The sequence below is a fragment of the Tachysurus vachellii genome, chromosome 8 (genome assembly GCF_030014155.1).
Source record: "Tachysurus vachellii isolate PV-2020 chromosome 8, HZAU_Pvac_v1, whole genome shotgun sequence".
Lineage (NCBI taxonomy): Eukaryota > Metazoa > Chordata > Actinopteri > Siluriformes > Bagridae > Tachysurus > Tachysurus vachellii.
In genome coordinates this window covers 19009002-19029235 of record NC_083467.1, presented here as the reverse complement: position 1 = coordinate 19029235, position 20234 = coordinate 19009002, and the positions used below count along the sequence as shown (strand labels likewise).

Sequence of the window (20234 nt, the reverse complement as noted above, 5' to 3'; positions counted from 1 at the left end):
AGCAGAAACATCTGTTTCTTCCAGCAGCCATGGACCTTGAAAGCTCCTCTGTGCTCACACTGGGTGTATACACACACACACACACACACACACGCACACGCACACACATTCCAGCATTAATATATCGTGCTTGTTTTTATAACAATGGCTTATCTCTTTGCCTTTTCTTTATCTTGTCCATAGTTTTGTGGTTGATGAGGTGTGTGTGTGTGTGTGTGTGATGATTTACTGCATCAAACAAAATAAACAGTTTAAGGCACAGATTTGAGACAAATGAAAGGAATATCTGGTGCCCTTATTCTGCAAAGGCTTTTATTTTGGTCCAGGCTCGAGTCTGCTTATTCCCAAGGGGACGTTACTTGACGCCGCTGTACTGCTCATATTATTCACTGATCTCTTGTGATCTGATGTTTTGTGGATGTAGCAGTGTGCATTCTTCATGAGAGATCAAAAAATGAGCACATGGGTCATCATGTGACTGTCAAGAGCAAAGGGAAAAAGAGAGCTATATAAGAGAAACATGTAGAGGAACGTTTGGATGGGGAGAAGCGGCCAGGGAGGAATGTGTGTTCTGCATAAAAAAAAATAAAACTGGAGATATAGTGCAAAGAATGTGCTGGACTTCAGTTCAGATCCCACTCAGGGCCCTCGAACAAGGCCTTTAACACTCAGCGGTGTAAATGAGATAAATGGAAGGTGCTCTAAGCCAAACCTTTTCTAGCGTGTATCTCCAGAAATCATTGCAGGTTTTGGATTTAGTCTCGCTCTTTTCAACAGCCTCATCAGCTAAAAGATGATGCTGACCGTAGTTTTCTTTCAGACTTTCATCATCAGTATTGAACACCATCAGAAGATCAGGGTGACACTTTTCAATACATAAAATCAGTGTCATGTTTTACCTTTCCATCCCTCACACTAAATCGTCATCTAACAGAAACTTGCTGAGTCAGCATGCTCCATTCATCGTGTTTCTGCCTAACAAGCAGCAACACCACTAACATGGCTGTAAAGACAGGGTCAACTGTACGAGTCCTTTATACATTACTGAATACCTCGGACTCCTTTCTTTATTTACACAAAACAATTCATTCCTGGTAGATAAAAAAAAATCCTTTCTTACTTTTTGCTGTAAAAATGTAAATATTCATGAAAGAAATGTATAGAAGTGGAAGAAAAATGTGTTCCATTGTCGTTAAAGAAAAAAATGTCTGCAGGCTCTTTAAAGTAATTGAACTAACTTTAAAGTCTGTATATGATGAGATGCCACTCAGTTGCACCAGCGTTCTTGCTCTTACATTTATTATATGAATTATTTATACTTAAGCTTCATATTCCATGTGTGTCCCATGGTGCAGATCAGTCAGACAGAAGGCTACAGTAATTTTATTATTACGTTTAGGATGGATGGATGAGTCTGAAATTGAATTGGTTAACACAAACGAGAAAGAAGGATTGCTTTGTCATTAGTAAGGGGTAGAGCTCGTTAGTCATAACCCCAATTACGCTGTCTCTGGAATGAGCTTTAGCTCGACTAATATAAATGGAAATATTACATTTCATTAATTGTCTTCAGATTCAGCATCATCATTCATTATGTTACATAATCGCAAACTGCGTTTCCCTTTTTTTAAGGCTTTGTGAAACTGTAGTCTCTTGAAACTTTAGTTGTTCTCGCAGGAAGTCTGACATTCTTTCCTTCATTTTTCACTTCTCTTTCTCTACACAGGTCACAGGAGGTGTTCCGGCAGGCCATGCGCTTGCCTGCTGTACGTTTAGAGATTGTCCCCATGGCCAATAAAGAGCGCTTTGAAAAGAATCTCATTGGCCAACTCTTCAGCACTGACAGCCATGATCATACCCCCCGACCCAGAGAGCCCCCTCCACTGAAGGTGAAGCCCATGGTAAGACCTGCAGAGTCCTCCTCCTGTAGACAGGCCGGACCTCAGGAGAGCAGCAGTGTGAACAATGAGTGCCGCTCTCTCGGCTCCCCTCTTCCCATCGGCCTTTACCCACGGGGTAGGAGCAGCAGCCCACTGCTCAAAAAGAGCCACACCGTCTCACCTCTGGTTGGGTTTACCACCAAGAAGGGAGGCAAGAGGCTCAAAATTGATCTGAGGAAAGGTACGTATATGTGGCGCAATACAACACTCCAACGTGTCGAGACTATTAGTGTACTTTTGACTATGCAGGATTTAGTGCTGGTTTGGTTAGTTTGCTCAGCGAGGTGCCTTTAGACAGGTGTGAACACAGCAAGAGCATTTCATTATGGACTGAAACAACATTTCTGTGGCCGCTTGAGAGAGACGTGGTATCATTTTGCCTTCGAATGAAGTGATTTGACAAACACGGTTTTTACCTGGTTGTAGGAAAAAACCAAATGTGTTATATAAGGAATAAAACATGACGAGGCATGCAGGCTGTTATTGGTAAATAATCCGGTGAAGCAAGTTAGTTCATGTTGTCACTTACTTTACAGCAGCTATAAAGCAGCCGTCATCCCCTCGTCAATATTTTTCTGTCTTGAAGTTAAGTGTTAAATAAATGTTTCTTTACAGAAAACGTTATATCAATAATTAGATTTTTGTCCTTTGCTAAATAACACAGATTGTGTTGTGTTAACAGACAAGTCCCTGTGAATGCATTGTTGCCATAGAAATGCTAACACTATCAGAATGAGAGCATTAATATAAAATTGTCTTGCCTTGCAACCTGCAGTACTGTCAGACGTCTGCTTATGGATAATTAATCAACACTTTGAAACCAATCGGATGGCAGAATTGACCAATTAATCACAGAAAATGTAGATAAAGTTCACATAAATAAATTGTTGCAAGTATGAACCCTACCTGATCCCAAAGACCTCTCAGCAAGTGTGCTTTTGTTTATTTTGATTGAGGCTCCCTTCTCTCTCTCTCTCTCTCACTCACACTCACACACACACGCACGCACGCACACACACACACACACTCTCTTTCCTTCTGTAGCATGTCTCTGCGACTGTGTAGTTGAATGGATGAAGCCATAATTTCAGCCTGCAAAGTCTATTAAGTTCTTATTGATCCAACCATTACTGATGATCTGAATTCATTGCAGCAACAGGAAACTGCTGACTATAAAGGGATTGTGCAAAATGACCAACATAAAACACCAGCGAAACGCTTCCTATGCTCCACTCGCTGGCCTGCTGCGTCCGTTTTTGTTTTACCTACCAGGCCATGTTAAAGATCGTCTGTTCCGTCACCCCTGCTCCGTCCGTCACTGCTCCTTTCCCCGTCTCTAGCTGGGATGTCTGCTTGGTTGTATCTGCCGTAAAAGACGTGGCTCATGTCACCCAGCAGGCGATAGGCTGTTCACTAATCTACCTATCAGTCATCCTGACAGCACAGAGACCCTGATAAGAGGTGCTGCAGCGGAGGTCACAGCACTGCAGGCACACTCACACCTTTAATACCTCTGTTCTCAGCTATGCTGTCAGACCAAACCAGCATTCATCCTCTTCATCGTTCCATCACGCTCACTGAGCAAGCCTCATATCCTATTCCCTGAGCTAAACATTAAACAGCAGAACAAGTAAATAACAGCAAAATGCGAAATATGGAAATGTTACCTAGCGAAATATGTAATTGCTTATAAAGTGAGCTTTGTGGTTAATTATCTGTCCTTTGCCCTTGTGAGGTGATTTAGTGAGCACATTAATCCATATGCTTCCTGTGTTTGCTAAAAGTCCAAAATCTCTACTACTAAACATGTCATGGATCATAATTTGCAGCAGGAATCTCACCCACCCCTTCGCTCCAGGTCTTTATGATCGATGTATTCAAACATGAAATTAAACTGTAGTCCGGCAATGATAATGCACTGAAGCAGCATTTTGCAGCTCTGCATTCTCTCTCTCTCTCTCTCTCTCTCTCTCTCTCTCTCTCTCTCTCGCTCTCTCACTCTCTCGCTCTCTCTCTCTCTCTCTCTCTCTCGCTCTCTCGCTCTCTCTCTCTCTCTCTCTCTCACTCTCTCTGTTCCCATCCTTCCATCCTCCCCATATAGTTTAAGACTAGGTGCAGTCAGTCAGATCGTCTATTCTTCCTTTTCCTGACTTCCTTAATCTGTTGGGTTAAATTGTTAGCCGTTTTTATTTCTTTATTTTTATGTCATAACTACACTTTCCATCTGCACTTTCTCTGGCTTTATGATCAATACTGGTCAAGGCTGATTGATCATCAGGCTTTCAGAATAATTGTGTACTTGCGCAGTTTTCAGAGTCAATAAAATAGACCCACTTCTGTGCAGATCTTGATTTAGTGTACAAGTGTCAAAAATCAAATACACCTCAGCAGTTGAAATGCCTTCCTCTGTATTCTCTGCTGTCTGGGTGTGTGGGCAGGTCCGGAGGGTTTAGGCTTCACCGTGGTAACCAGAGACTCGTCGGTGCACGGACCTGGTCCCATCCTTGTCAAAAACATCCTCCCTAGAGGAGCCGCTGTTAAGGATGGCCGCCTGCAGTCTGGAGACAGAATATTAGAGGTGAAACCTCTTTTTGCTTTTTGTTCACACTGTGTATTGTGTAATGTACATAAATCGCCATATTAATGACACTTTGGAAAGCCTCAGTAGTTCAAAATATTGCTTTAACTATAATTACCTTAATATGCCTGTGTGGGTCAGGTGAACGGTGTGGACATCACAGGTCGGACACAGGAGGAACTGGTGGCCATGCTGCGCAGCACCAAGCAGGGAGACTGTGTGTGTCTGGTGGTGGCGAGGCAGGAGGAGTTATTCTTACCCCGAGAGCTGGTAAAACACTTGGTCTGTTAGAGATTCTTAACATTTCTTCCTACCTCTATCTGCTATTATACTATTAAACCTTTAAAGCTGTGGACTTTTTTCCCTCAGGAAAACAGACCAAATAACTTTACATGCCTCTATTTTCCTATAACTTTCTGCCGTTCTTCTACGTCACAGTCTTTTAATCAGAACTTTATAACGGTTATTCTCAATTAAAAGGCTGTGATCAGCCTTATACCTTTTCTACCCCAGACCTTGTTCAAGCCATTAAATACAGGAAATGACTGAAGTCCTCTTCACCGTGCACATAAAAGGGGAAATCCCTTTGTTTTTGCATTGTCTTTAGACCCTGACCTAAATAAACATATAATAATAAAGTAGCATTTTGTTTGAAATTATTTTACAAGGGTACTCGCCGTACAGGAATATCTGAGAACGTAAAACCAAGTAATAACAACAATGATAGTAATGCAATTTACATAAAGGAAAGTAAATGGAAAAAAATAACTATTTAATATAGTATAACGTTGTTTCATTTCACCATCTACAGCACCAGGTATATATTGATGAAATGACAATTAAAGCTACTTGACTTGACTGCAGGCAGCTCCTACAGATTAGTTTAGACAGCTTGGCCTGTTCTCACTCAAGTGTTTAAGCCTTCAAGTGTTCAAGTATGAGGAGCAGGTGAATGTTTGCACGTTGACTTTGGCTTGTTTCCACACTGTCTGCACTCTGTCTTGGCTAAAGAAGGTCGTCACTGGTGTGTCCCATGTTCCTCGATCTAGCCTTGAGCTGAGGAAGCCCCATCCTTCTGTTTCCTGTCATTGTCCCATTTTAGCATGAGTGAGCGTCTGCGAGGATGTGCTGTCTCCTTCACTTATCGCTTTTTCTTTCTCTGCTTTCTCTCAGTGCCTACACGTTTTCTCTCAGTGTTTATCATCTTTCCAGTGGTTTGAATCTTCCTCGATGAACCTTCTGACCCATATAGACAGTCAGCCTCACACACGCGGTCTGCCTTCCTGCTCTTATCCCTTCTCATGTTGATTCAGCGCCAGGCAGGAAGTGAGACGGGCGGTTGGCCCTCTCCTAAAGGAAGTTGTGGAGCATGCAGGGCTGTGTGAAGTCGGAGGCTGTAGCCGTGCAGCTGTGTTAGGCTTTCCTGTGTCTCTCTCATCATAACATAACACAGCCACTGCCAGTCCTTTTTGTGCATTTCAGCGCTTTTTGGAAATACCCTATACCTGAGAAACTGGGTATCTTCCCCATTGTTATAGCGATGTCTTTCAAACACCAGGAAGTGAGCTGTGACCTCTATTGTTTTCTGATTTTATGAATTTATTTAGTTAACTCCAAAGCACCACTGGCAACTTGGATAGGTTTTACTGTTGTTTGTGTTTTTGGAAAAAAAAGGGCTTTAAATATGAGGCCTCTGATCCACTTGACCTTAGTGAATCCTTCATTGTCCTGTAGATCCCACGATCCTCCATTAAAGTCAGTGTATGGAGAATAATGTCTGATAAAACCAGCGTTAGCACGGAACACGCTGTATACAAATAACATTCGACTTAATAGATTTGTGACCAGAGACAGGTCTCCATGATTTCAGACAAAATACTGATCCCACTTTTTGACTCTCAATTCTAATCATTTGAGCTCTTTTGTAAGGGCCATTGTGGATGTTTACACACCTCTGGCTGACGGTGTGCGAATGATGACTCGTCTGCATGCTGGAAAGGTATGTTTGTACTACAATAGCCAAAATCCTGAGCAAAACTCAAACTTTGGAGTGAAACACTTTGCATTAAGGTGCCAGGAATGCAGTGCAGAATACAAAACCACACACCGATTATATTAACGGATGGGGAACTAATTCGTTGTGGCAGTGTTTCTGCTCTTCTGTATGCATCACTTGCCAGTTCTCATCAAGACGCTTTGTGACTCTCGCGCCTCGTTCATTCATTTCATTTATTCAGTCTTTATTTATTTAGTAACTTAATATTTAGTATTCAGTACATATTAAGTATTTGTATGTAATAATTCCTTCTCACAACAAGCAGGCATTTGGACCATTTTAATATTTAATCACAGCCTTCCAGTTGTTTTTTTTCTCCCTTTCTTTTATCTGGAGCTTCCCATTGTTGCCGTGTTTCAGGTATGTGCTTGTCTTCATGTTGTTCATGTAAGTCATAGGTCGAAGCAAAACAAATGCGGCAATCAGTTTGGAGTAACGTATCTTGACTGATTGATTCTGGCAGCTTTAACTCGAAGTTGCTTGTGTACTTTCAGAATATTAACTGAATAAAGATTTGTTTACAGATTTGTTTGTGTCTGTACAGTCATAATTGAACGATTAGTTTTATTTGTCTTTAATTTATGGCTTTGTGTTGACTTGGCTTGCTTTCTTTATTTTTGGATATTATTTTATAAATTCCAATAATTTAAGATGACCGATTTTCACAAAATTTTCCCGAATGTGTCCTTAGTTCCTGATCCAGTAAACTAACACGAGGATTTGTTTTTGGTAGACACTCACAAAGCACTTTTATCAGTTTACTTTTGTTTTGTTTTTTTTACGCATAAGAGTGAACACCTTGGACCACAGGTGTTTAATAATTTATGGGGTTTTTATGAATGCCTATTTTTGTGCTCGTACTAACGCCTTACATAATAAATCCATCCAATGCGTGTCATTAAAATACCAAAAATTAGCTGTGCTGAAAAAAAAAAAAGGGATGCATTAGAAAGAGTTTGATTAGTTGCATGTATGTAATAGTTATGTGTTTTTTTATTAAGTATGAATGTTGGCAGGCTTGCTGTGTTTTCTATCAGAATACAGAGCACTCTATAAGGAAATGAAAGGTAAGGTAAACTTTTATTGTCCCCAGTAGGGAAATTTGTCTTGGGCCATCACCCCTGCTGCAATCATACAGAACATACATTAGACAGATACAATTCACAGGATATTGAATACATAAAATAGCAACTATGTCTTTCCCCTATTTAACAACTTCACCGACACTGGGATAAAAGAGTTTTTAAATCTATTTAATCTGCAGCGAGGAACCCTGATCCTCCTGCCAGAAGGCAATGTGAAAGTTGGATTTTTGAGACAATGGCCATCAGTGCGGTTTTACTTTATGACATTTATTTTGCTTCCAGTTAATTGAACGCGAGTTGAATTGGAAATAAATGAAATGGATGAAACACAATATGTGTGTATGTGTGAATAGACACCGTCTGAGTCTGAGGTAAGGCTTTCATTTTGGAGATTGGTCCTCCATTCAAAAAAGACGTTCAGTTTGATGACACTAGCTACCTGAGCCGTGTGTGGAAAATTCAGCAATCGAGGAAAATATCTGTCATATGTTTATCCATGTTTTCTTACACTCATGTAAGCATTAGCTAATGAGGTGGGAACGGAATTAATCAAAGTTTATTTAACACCAGTAATGTAACATCTCAAGCAATTTTAGTTAACTTTGTTTCCTGAAGAAAGAGACACACTTTACACCTCCACTCTCAGTGTGTCAATTATGCTGCATGATGAAAAATGAAAGCTTGTTTAAACCATATTAAAGCCCATTTACACTTGCTGTTCTGGCAAGGAAGAGCTGGCAGGCTTCCTCCAATTGTTCTGCACTGTTCTGTGTGTTATGTGGCCGTGTGACAGGAGAGAGAGGTTGCTTTAGCATGCAGGCATGTAGACAGCTGACAAACAGCTGCTTTAGCTGGTGACGTTATTAGATAAGCAGGTGAATATCGGGAGCAGAGCTAGGAGACAAACCCTGAGAATGGAGGATTCTCAGGAAGCGCACACACAATAACTTGCCTTTGTTATAGTCAGCTCGCTAGCTTTACATGAAAGGCTGGATGATTGATAGGCTCACTGTGTGCGTGGGTGGGTGTCTTTATGGTCTGATATATTCAGGCAGGACAGATTAATGTATGTGAAGAATGCCAGCAAAGATGCATTTTAAGGGCAAGGAGAAGGATTGACTGATACAGAGAAACTGCAGGAGAGACAGACACCGACGGTAGAGTAATGAATAAGTGAGACAGCTATAAAGAGAGGGAGAGAAATAATATTAGCTGGGGAGTAATAAGTAATAAGAGGCAGATCATTCATATTTTAGATAGATAGATAGATAGATAGATAGATAGATAGATAGATAGATAGATAGATAGATAACTGACTTTTTGGAGCTATATATATAAAATTATAATATATAATTATATTTAATTTAAATATAATTATATTTAATTATAATTATATATTATAATTATAATTATATTATAATTATAATTATATGTAATATATAATTTTATATATATATATATAATACTTTAGGATGAATAATTAACAATAAGTGTCGAGTATAAGAGGTTGATTTGTGCATTATATTTGTAATTAATCTGACTGTTCAACAGAAATAATAACAAACCTACACACTTCCTGGTTGTTTAAGTAATTGTTAAAATTCACTTGCTATAGAGGAAATGGTACACAGGTCAAGCGTTTGAGCTACAGGGGACAAAAACTCAATGTTCATTTCAGAGTAAGTCTTCCAATTAAGTACCATAGCTGTATTCATTAAATATTAACCAGACATTTAAAAATATCTCTGCCCTCAAACATGCTTAGTAAATTTTAAATGCTAAGCTCTTGTGGAATGCTGATTTGACATATATACAGATTGGTCTGTATCGGAGCTCACTTGAAGATAGAAACGTTAACTGTTAAAAAATAAACACGTTTATGAGTTCACTAAGTAAGCTAGAATGCAAATCAGTCAGTGCTAAGGTAAAAACTCTCGCATGCTAGCTAGCTAAGCTAGTTATTGATACTGATAGACAGATCACTTTAGCTACTGCTAAATAAATCAGGGGCAATTCGACAATCAGAATTAGGACTCGGATTTAAAAGTCTCTTATCTATTTGTATGAGATGCAAGTTAGTTGTTTTAGGTAGCCAGTTAGCTACAAGGGAAGATAGGAAGGTATATGTAAATTGCATAATTCGCACATCCTGGCACTTCTTAGAAAGGTGATTGTATAGAGCTTGTTTGGAATTGAGGTAGTGCCGCTGTGGAAACCGTACAGAACACCAACTGTTCAGGTGGTCCTAGTGTGCTGCTCTGGCTTCCTGTTTTGGTGCCGTGTGATGAATGTAATGATTAGAAGAGCAATCCTTCATGCTGTCAGGTGTGTTTGTTGTCCTGTATCTAATGAACAAAGGTCTCAGAGCATTTCTAACTGTGCAATGAGCTTCCATGGCAAGCCTTCGAACCTGTTTTCAAATGGCACACGTTTGGTGTACATCATACTTCTCTTAATCTTTTTTCAGCAGCCCACTAGGGTGAAAGCTGCCTCTAGCCTGCTGAAGAATGAAATAGTAATCGTGATATTAGATATGACTTTGTGAACCAAAGCGAGCAAGCTAGGCCTCATTTCCTCGTCTGTTTGGGAAATTTCCCTGTGTCTGAGATGAAATATGGAGCGGAGTTCACACTACCTAATCCACTCATGTTGACACTAAGGGACTTGATGAGGCTTGGCTGTTGGCCTGAAAACTTTTCCTGCCTCGATAATGGTTTATTGAGTGTAATGCAGCAATAATGGCGTACACTCGAACATGACAAGAAGACACACACGTCTCAAGAGGAAGTGGATAGTTCCGGGCTCTTGGCTTTGTGCTCCTTAATCTCTCCTCCAGACCTATAGGAACTGCATGCATTGCTTCCTCAATAAAGCTCTGAAGTGCATCTTACTGTCTCTCTGATGTCCCACGTGTCCCATTTCCAGTCCCTCTGACAGACTACCCCCAGACTCCGCAGGAGAGTCAATAAACCCGCATCTAACACCGGAGAGTAGAGGGTCTGAGACCTCCATCCATGCCCCGACCCCATTTCTTTTACTGCTTCTATCCCTCTCCGTGTAGCCCTTTCATCTGCACTTAAACAGAATCCATTTAGACCAGACCCGCAGTGTCTCTTCGGCACACTGCTGCCTTTAGCCTCTCACTGGCCTCCAGCGAATGCTTGTGGAGGAGGCATTTTCTTTAAAAATGGGCTTCCAACTTGTTCTCCATTCTTCCCATCTTTGCCATAATGGCGTTTCATTCCGAGCACTTTGACATGTGTAGCACACTCCTGTGTGGGTTGAAAAGTGCACTTCATCTATCCATCTTTCCAGCCATCCGTCCAGAATGAGTCACTCACGCTTACATGCAGGAGCTATTAGCGATATGATAATGAAGCAGACTGTGTAGCAAAGATGCAGTTGTGTGTAATTACAAGCAGTATGTTTGTTTATGCTCAAAATGAATAATAAATCAGGGGTCTGGAAATTCATGCTGATGAGTTTATAGCTGATGAGGTTAACCGGGTAAAAGTCATACAGATGGCGTAAATCTACTACAAATATTATCAGCTTAGAGAGACTCGAGAAGGACTGAGAGTGAGAGATAGGAGGTGGAATAGAGAAGTGGGAAGAGAACGAGAGGAAGAACGGACGAGAGTGAAGAGTGAGAGTGAGAGATGATAAGACGTGGGTGTGATGGTGGTGAAGTTGAGCTCCGTTCAGTAGCCTTCTTCACTCCGTCACCATCTGCTGGTTCGTTCTAATGCATTTGCTGAGCGAAACACAACGCATTCTCACCAGCATTCTTACACACACTCTCATACACACCTTTCTGCCTTTCTGCTTAAAAGACAAAATGAAGGAGTGAGTTGGAGACATGGAGCCAGCCTTCACACAAGAGCTGAAAAAAAAAAAACAAAATCAACACATTTTGTCCATTCTGCATTGGCTATTGTGAAAACAATCACCAGCTTGCATCTTCTCTTGTATTCAGGATTTGATGTCCAGTTTGGGCCGGCTGGCGTTACAGAAATCCCACAAAACTCGTACGAAACACGCAGAAACAGCCAGCAGCCAAGACCATGGACAAGCACATGATGAGACTGACAGCCAGAAGCTTTCTTTTCTTCATACGGCCTAGTTCCTAGTTTCTCAAAGTAACGAAGACCTCATTAGTCCGACCTCACACGTCCATGCTTAGCCGCGTCCATCTGTGTGAGCATGCGTATGAGCTCTTCAAGCCTTCAGCATTTCCCTGGTAACTTCTGCAGATCTGCTGTCCAGTCTGGCAACCTGAGCCAGGCTTGAATCAGGATTTACGTGCTTATGGCTTGGCTACAAAGAAAAACAAACTGCACACGCTTATCTTGACCTGTGCACTATGCAAACATATCCACAGCATTGTTTCTCAGTTGTTTCTTAGTTTCAGTTGTTTCCACTTGGCAGATTTTCTTTAATTCCCTAAAGTTACTCAGACTAAAAATTATCAATGGGATTTAAGTTAGGAGACAGAAGCCAGAAGTATTCAAACTTTTTCCAAACAAGCCTTCGTTTTTCAAATGTTTGTGTTTTTGTACATTTTTGTTAACATTTTTAATATTTACAATTGAAATGAACATAAATACATGTTTTTTTTGTATGTACACACACACACACAGACACACACACACAGACACACACACACCTTACGTAACGATGTGCCCGCAGTTACCTACTGCAAAGTAGACCAACAGAATGCTACATTGGTATGAACTACCAATTTTAATTACCTTCATTTTGCAACATGGTGGATTTTACACTTCTAGGCCAAGTTTGTTTATTTATTTATTTTTTTCAACTTTTGAAATCTTTGAGCAATTATTTCTCTTTCAGAAGAAACCTGATGCCGTTTGTCTGTTTGTAGCCAAAACGTTCTGGTGGCATCCCTAATAAATGCAGTTCAATCATTTTCTATACATATTTAATGCTAGTCAGTCACACATTTATAGATGATCTTTCTCATTGGCAATAAGCTCAAAAAATCTCCATTTACCGTACTGTCAGTTACTCCAGTTTCACTTGTTGTTATTATAATATTCCATTACTTTCCAGTATGAATACCTCTGGACTAGTTGTTGAGTTGTTCTTGGAGTTTTATTTCATGTTTGGGATTGTTGTCTGTCTGAATTGTTCATCTTCTTGTTCAAATTTTACTCTAATACGTCCCAGTATTTCCTCTGTAGTTTTTATTTATTTATTTATTTTTTGGATTGACATGCGATACTGTTCCAAAAGCGGTCTGATTTGTCTAAACACTTTCAGACATGTACTGCTGGTCTGCCTTATTTTATTTTTCTTTGGAAGGACTTGAATGAGGTTTAGGAATGCTCCAGACCATTGCTTATTGTTCACTGTGTGACTGTTGGTCCTGTAGTTTTCAGGTTGTCCTGTAACTGTTGAGTAACTGTGATCTATTCTCATACATGTCTCCGGGGACGATGATTGGTGGTTCCTTGAATTTTTCACCTCTGAACCAGTTGTAGTGATAAGGAGTTCTTTCCTGTGATTCCTTCCGTAAATGGAAACTAGATATCTGCATTGGAAGTTTAATAAAGGTTGTTTGTTTGTCCTTCAGCTGCTCCGTAATCGGGGTCACTTCAGAGGATCATCCGGTCTGTATATTTCGAATAGGCGCAGGTTTTACTTTCTGGTGCGACCCTCTCTTTTTATCAGGGCTTATGACAGGCACTAAGAGTTAACCCCTCAGTGGCTGAGTCGGCTTCCTGAACCCAGCCCGCAGCAGTGAGAGAATGGGATCCGGACGCTGGACCAACAGGAATGTTTGAAAATTTTTCTCTCTGTATATTATAATATTATTTTACTACAGTTAGTTAATTTTCCTGCATAAACAAAATACTCACACAAGATGCAGCTAGTGTGTTACAGGTATAGAATGAGGACCACCTCCCCACAGACACCCACCCACACACACACACAGTACTCAGTGGAAGCTGAATGACAGCCTTTGACAAACTGAAACTCCTTGAGGTGGAAAAAAAACATTTCTCAGTTTTTATTAAAAAACAGTGAAATGGAAAAAAAAAATGAATGTTCATCACATACTGCACATAATGAGCATATTAATTTTATTAATGCATTTGCTGATTTCTTTATGCCCATGAATGCGCTTTAGAGATAAGGTCATTCTTCAGATGTTTATTTTGTTCTCTCTTTTACCACTGATGTTCTGTTCAAGTGGTGGTGTTTTTATTTTGGTATTTTTGGCGGCAAGGGTGAAGCAGTAAAAGTCGATGACCCATGGTACATTGATTTGTCCCATTTTTTTCTCCTGTCTTCTGCAACCTCTCTCTCTTGCTCTATCTCTCTTAATGTGTGTGTGTGTGTGTGTGTGTGTGTGTGTGTGTGTGTGTCCTTTATAAGGAGGCTGTTGTAATTTAAAGTGGTGAAACACACAGTTAGTAGCATGAATGTGTAAACCTATGGCTCAAAGCGCACTAGAAGCCATAAAGCCAGTTAACCACTACATAGGAACCAGAATCGTGGCATTGGCTTTATTTCTCACACACAATTTCAGACCTGGTTGAGTCGTCTAATTAATACAGTCATTGATCGTCTTTGTAATGGTGGCCTGTTGAGTTAGTTCCTTTTCTTGTAAGAGTAAATCATTAATGGAGCAGTTTAGAGTCTTTTCAGGAAAGCAGCTTGAGGCTAGAGTGGCTATTAGAGCTGAGTGTATGTATTTACTCTGTTTATGGTGCATGTCATCATTCCCCACACACACTTTGGCCTTGTACAAACCTTGAGTCCTGACATCCGTTTGAAAGAACCAGACGAGTGCCAGCAGATCTATCACAGGTCCGCAGTGAAGGACAGTTCCACTATAGCTGTGCATCCTCTTCCTCTCCTGCTTTATACACAGGAAATTGATGACCCTGTTCTCATGTCCTCATCTTTATTCCCTGGTCAGTTGACATTGAGAACACATTTTTTAAACATAGCAATTTTTACATATAGCATCAGATTTGATTTCTTCAAGAACTGTCCAGTACTTCAAGTTCTTCAAAATAATTTCCAGCTGCTGATTTTAGTAGTATATAATACAGACAGACAATCAGTTTGACACTGACTTACTTACGTACCTGACCTTATATAACGCATTCATTTACAGGAATTAATCCCCTTCAGTATGTTAAATTTAACCCTATTTTGAAATAAAATTTGCTAATTAATATTTTTGCTGCGAATGCTGCTCATTAGAAAGCACTAACTGCCTTCTCTTTCCATCTTGATTAGATATTTCATCATGTTCAGGGTCGGGATGAATCTGGAGGCGATTAACACGAGGCAGGGATGTTATGTTTATTTACATGGACATGTTTCAGGTTAACACACAAGGTCGCTTTATTAAGTGACACTGATGAGCACATTAGAAAAGTACAAAAGGAAGAAGAATATTTTGTTTGAGAGCCATGGCACTAAAGGACCTGCCACCTATTGAGGACAGCTTGGTGGGATGTCTGTTCATCACAAGGCACCAGGCACATACTCATTCCCACCTTGGGCAATTTAGCATAGCCAAACCACCTACCAGCATGTTTTTTTTTTGTTAGTAGGAGGCTATTATGAAAGCAGAGACCCTGAAAGAAAGCATGCAGCCTTTAGACTGTAGAAAGTCTCCTACAGAAAAATCTGTACGAATATGTTTATTGCCACCCCAAAAATGTAAAACTTTTAGTCAAATAATTTTTTTTCCCTTTTACTACAAGAAAAAGTGTGTATTATTATATATGGTGAACATATTCAGGGTTTGAATGTGGTAAACAGAGAGAGAAGAAAATTCTGGAGTATTCCTTTAATGTGTGTACATGTGTATGCTAGATGATTGTCAGCAAATGACATCAATCAGTGCAAATACAAGCTTGTGTGTTTGTGTGTTTTTCTCCCTGCTCAAGTATGTGTGCTCGTGGAGGTGTATGATGATGTATACCGGAGCCCATTAGCAGTGTTAATAGGTGCAGCTTCTCTCTGTGGGTTGTGATGGACCCAACCGGGCTCCCTTTCTCACGCCTCATCTTAATTAAATGTCACATGGGCTTTTAATCTACAGCCTTTGAAATGCTCACAGAGTCACCAACAAGATGAATCATGTGTATAAATGTCTAAATTATTGACCTGAAGTTTGCTTATCTAGGCATTTAACAGTTTAGCGTGGAATGAGGACGTGTTCATCGCCTTTCATGTGCAGCACGGTTGTTTGTGCATGAAATAACATCCTTATTTGTGCTGCTCAATAATAGGGAGATAGTTGAGTGTTTTTAATAGTGTTGTTTTTTTTTAATGGATTTCAGAGTGCAGGCTGACAAATGGCATGATAAGTTTAACAGGAAGTGATCAGATACTTTGGAGCAGAGCTGGAACTCATGGAAACTTGCTCTTGAATGGACGCCAATTGCAAGAATGGAGGTTTTTGCTCTTCACGTAATAAAAGACAGCTTTGCTCAGCATGATGCTGGTAAAAGATTGCATTTTGGATATTTGATTTGGACACGTTTGCCCAGTAAATCTTTCTTCAGAGCCGGTGCGGTTCCCCAAAATGGACCTCCTGGCTCTCGACTAGTGAATTCCGGGAGAAGCTGGTCCCTGTGCCACGCCGCAGGGCTGCAGGGTCTGAATTTGAGCTGAAATGTGTGCTAGCCACGAAACATTTTCTCTTTACTTGCGGTACGTCATGTGCTTTCGGCACTGAGCCCTGGTTTAAAGTGGTTAGAGTTATAACCCCCTTATTTGGACATGTTACGCATCACTAAAATGGGGCATACTGCAACATAAGCCTGTGTGGGTGTTGGTGGGTGTGTGTCTTGGGAGGAAACTTTGAAAAGCTTTGTTTATTGTGGTCATTGTAGTCCACTCAGTCATGAAGGCTATGGAGGACCACTGACATAAGTCACTCCCTCGAGACACATCTTACTTCTCCTGACTGTCCTCTGGGAGCCTGCAGGGGGTCTCTTCAGAGCCATGCATTACCAAATAGAGCGTCTGTTGTCCATACACGTCATAGAGAGAAAGAGAAGGAGGAAAAAGGGAGGGGACAGAGGAAAGAAACATAAAGAGGGAGATTTCCTGTCTCAAACAGCTGTGTATGTGTTCGTCACTAAACCTTCAGAATGTCATTTGTTCTTGTACCTATGGATATGCTGATCCATCTGCTCCTGCTGATGACTCCATGTGTCTTGTTCTTCATTAAGACACTCTCCTCACCACAGGAGCAGATGCTGGCTATACAGATTAGACACCGGCTGCGTTCGGCATAACCATCACTTACTCAGTGTACTAGTTTGAATGTCTGTTTATTGCGAGCAGCACTGCGAACTTTACGAGAAAGCTGGATAGCCATGGGGGGGATATTTGAGTTTAAACTGAGCTCTTGTTGTGGCTTTCAAATCATTTTTACCATTTGAAAAGAAAATATGCTGCAGTTTTACCCCTTTTCTGGGCTAACACATGTCTCCTGAACAAACACTTGCTGATAAACAAAGCAGAAATCTGTGGACTTGGATGTGGCATGGCGTGAGGTCCTGACAGGCTCGCTTTTCTCTGTTCACAGAGAGAGGCATGAAAATTGACTCCTCAGCGGTCCATCTTAGTTAGAGATCCCGGGTGGTCTCAGATCCCATTCCTTGTCACCCCCTCCATCCCCATGGGAAGCGCACAACCTTGTGGGATTTTTTTGTTTGGTTTATATTGTCTTGTACCATACATAAACAAAGCATGACATTTTATTATATGTTGAACTGCTTTATGACTGTGACATTGAGGTTTAAGGACAATCCAGACAACTACATTTTTCAACAAGGTCGGTCTCTCTCTCTCGCTCTCGCTCTCTCTCTCTCTCATTAATAAAGCACAACTATCCTCCTCCCTCCTGTGTCCCATGGCCATGTCTGCCATGTTTCTGCTCAGTATGTGTTTGTGACAGAGCACGAGACAGTACAGCTAAGACATCCTAAACCCACAATCCTAGAGTAAACAGTGATAAACCAGGCCTTGCTGACCCACACACTCTGTGTCGTAGCCCTTCTTCACTGCCCTGCTTATCCTTCTATTCCTCCCTCAATATTTACTGCTGGCAAATCTTCAGACTGCTTAAAGGCCGCCTCTAATTTGGATATACACATCTTATCCTCCAGACTGAGACTTTCTGCCTGACATTAAGAAGCCCTGGACTTAATAACAAGAAACGTGTTGCAGGGTTTGATGTGCTGCTGAAACAGTGGCACTTTTACTGACTTCATTATCCTTGTATCCAGCTTGTACTGTACATCCTTGTTACTGTATAGATCAAATATAGGCTTTCATATGTTTGTTTTATGGCTATTTCCTCTTTTCCCTTCCTTTCACTCTTATTCTACTTTCCTCTTTTGGAAAATAAGCATGAGTGCAGTACAGTCGCACACTCGCTCATTACTGCTTGGTTTCCCTAGCGACAAAAGATTGTGTTTTCACTGTGCCCATGGAATAATGGACATTTTTCTTCCTCCTCTTTCTCGCTTTCATTTTCCTTTTTTTTTTTTCTCCCTTTCATTTTGAAAGAAAATTTCTCTAAAAAGATGTACAGGTCATTTTAGGAGCATTATGGTGAAAAAATGGAAGTAAAAAAAAAAAAAATAGAAGCAAAAACAGGAGGGGGAAATCCAGCAGGGCTCAGTGAGCACTGGGGCCTCTATAATGGAGAATGGATTATGGCTCTAAATGACCCCGGAGATTTCAGAATAGGCCGCCTTTCAGAAAGGGAGCATGAAAAGGTTGTGCTATTCTCTGGTAAAATAGGTTACTTTTATGTTCAAATGGAATGACCTCTCTCTCTCTCTCTCTTCCCCCCCTCTACCTAATACGCTCTCCATCTTTCTTTCTCTCTTAGAAAGAGGAACCTGTGCGTGCTGCTCTGCCCGAGGAAGGGAAGGAGCAGCTGATGTTTGAGGTGCCTCTGAACGACTCCGGCTCAGCTGGCCTGGGTGTAAGCCTTAAAGGCAACAAGTCTCGTGAGACCGGTGAAGACCTGGGCATCTTCATCAAGTCCATCATCCATGGTGGAGCTGCTTATAAGGTACTTCAGCTGAACTGTTGTTCAGTGTTTGTGTTAAGAGTTCTGATTTACATGGCTGTTCATTACTTAATTATTGATAAATAAATTTCCTGTCCTGCCTGATTAGGTTTAATAAGGCCAGTCCTTAGGTTTAATAATGCATCATTAGAGATGTGACTGCCCATTGTGACATGCAGCCATGACCATGGATAAAAGAAATGGATGTTGGACCTGTAACAAAAAGCACAGCTACATGTCAGCTACATTAATGAAGATAGCTGAACTCTGAGCCCTCAGGTTAAACAGGACCTCTTAGAGGAGACCGTCAATAGCCTAATGACCTGTAGCAGTTGCAGCTGGCATCTTCCCTTGACCTCTGATCTCAATGGCCCTTGAATTTGACCTTCTTAAGGAGTCAGAGAGGCTGTCAGCAGGGTGCTGTGTGGACATGGGTCTTTGCTAGACTACAGAGTGCTGTGAAGTAGACCTCTCATTCACAGCGGTTACTCGCCTGCAATGTTTAGCTCTCTTGATTTTCATCCTTCTATTTTCAAACACTATGGGATTGTATGGGCCAAAGGACAATTGTTTATCCTAGGCCTGTCATGGGTTTGATTGTGGTTCTTCATTGTTAGCATGGTTTAAGAAACATTACTGTTAATCAAGTGCCTTATTTATCTTTTTGCATTTATCAATTTGCTTGTCTAGAGGTGTTCGGCAGACTGTAAATCGGCTAGTAGTTCTCTATATTTGGCAGATGCCCTTATACTTATATCTATTTTTTTATATATATATATATATATATATATATATATATATATATATATATATATATATATATATATGTATATATATATATATATATATATACATATATATATATATATATACATACAACTGATCAAATGAGGGTTAAGGGCCTTTCTCAAGGGCTCAGTAGTGGCAGCGTGGTGGAACTGGGATTCAAACCATGACCTTCTGAACAGTGGGCCAACGCCTTATCCACTAAGCTACCACATCTTGCACATAGTTTAACTCACTCACCTTGTCCACCAAAATCACATTCACCTACATTAAAACACCCCAGGATAACAGTTTTGGACTGGAATACTGCAACTCACTGCTGGCAGGTCTACCTATGAACGCAATTCGTTCCTCTGCAAATGATTCAAAATGCAGCTGCACAATATGTTTTCAACCTGTCTAAGTTTTTACATACCACATCACTAACACAATTGCGCCACTGGTTTCCGGTAGCTGCATGCATCAGATTCAAAACACTGATGCTGGCCTACAAAGCCAAAAATGGACCAGCTCCCTCTTACCTCAAAGCCTTCATCACTCCTCGCAATGCACCTTGCACCCTCAGGGCTACCAGCACTGCACGACTGGTCCCACCATCAATCAGGGTAAGAGGCAAGTATACTACAGTACAAGACTCACTTCAGTTCTGGCACAAAGGTGGTGTAATGAACTTCCTCTAGGGGTCCGGACAGCCGAGTCACTGGAT

At 40.8% G+C, this 20234-nt stretch overlaps 1 protein-coding gene across 7 annotated transcripts in view; it reads left to right on the top strand.

Moving 5' to 3' along the window:
- The window catches only part of pard3bb (par-3 family cell polarity regulator beta b), a 256531-nt gene that overhangs the window by 111276 nt on the left and 125021 nt on the right, over positions 1-20234 (top strand). For 5 of the 7 annotated variants that reach the window (XM_060876750.1, XM_060876748.1, XM_060876751.1 and 2 more), the window contains exons 9-12: positions 1727-2121; positions 4379-4518; positions 4660-4800; positions 18560-18745. In XM_060876750.1, the coding sequence (XP_060732733.1) occupies positions 1727-2121; positions 4379-4518; positions 4660-4800; positions 18560-18745 (862 nt within the window). The remainder of the gene's footprint in view (positions 1-1726; positions 2122-4378; positions 4519-4659; positions 4801-18559; positions 18746-20234) is intronic. The other 2 variants (XM_060876753.1, XM_060876749.1) reach the window with 1 other exon arrangement.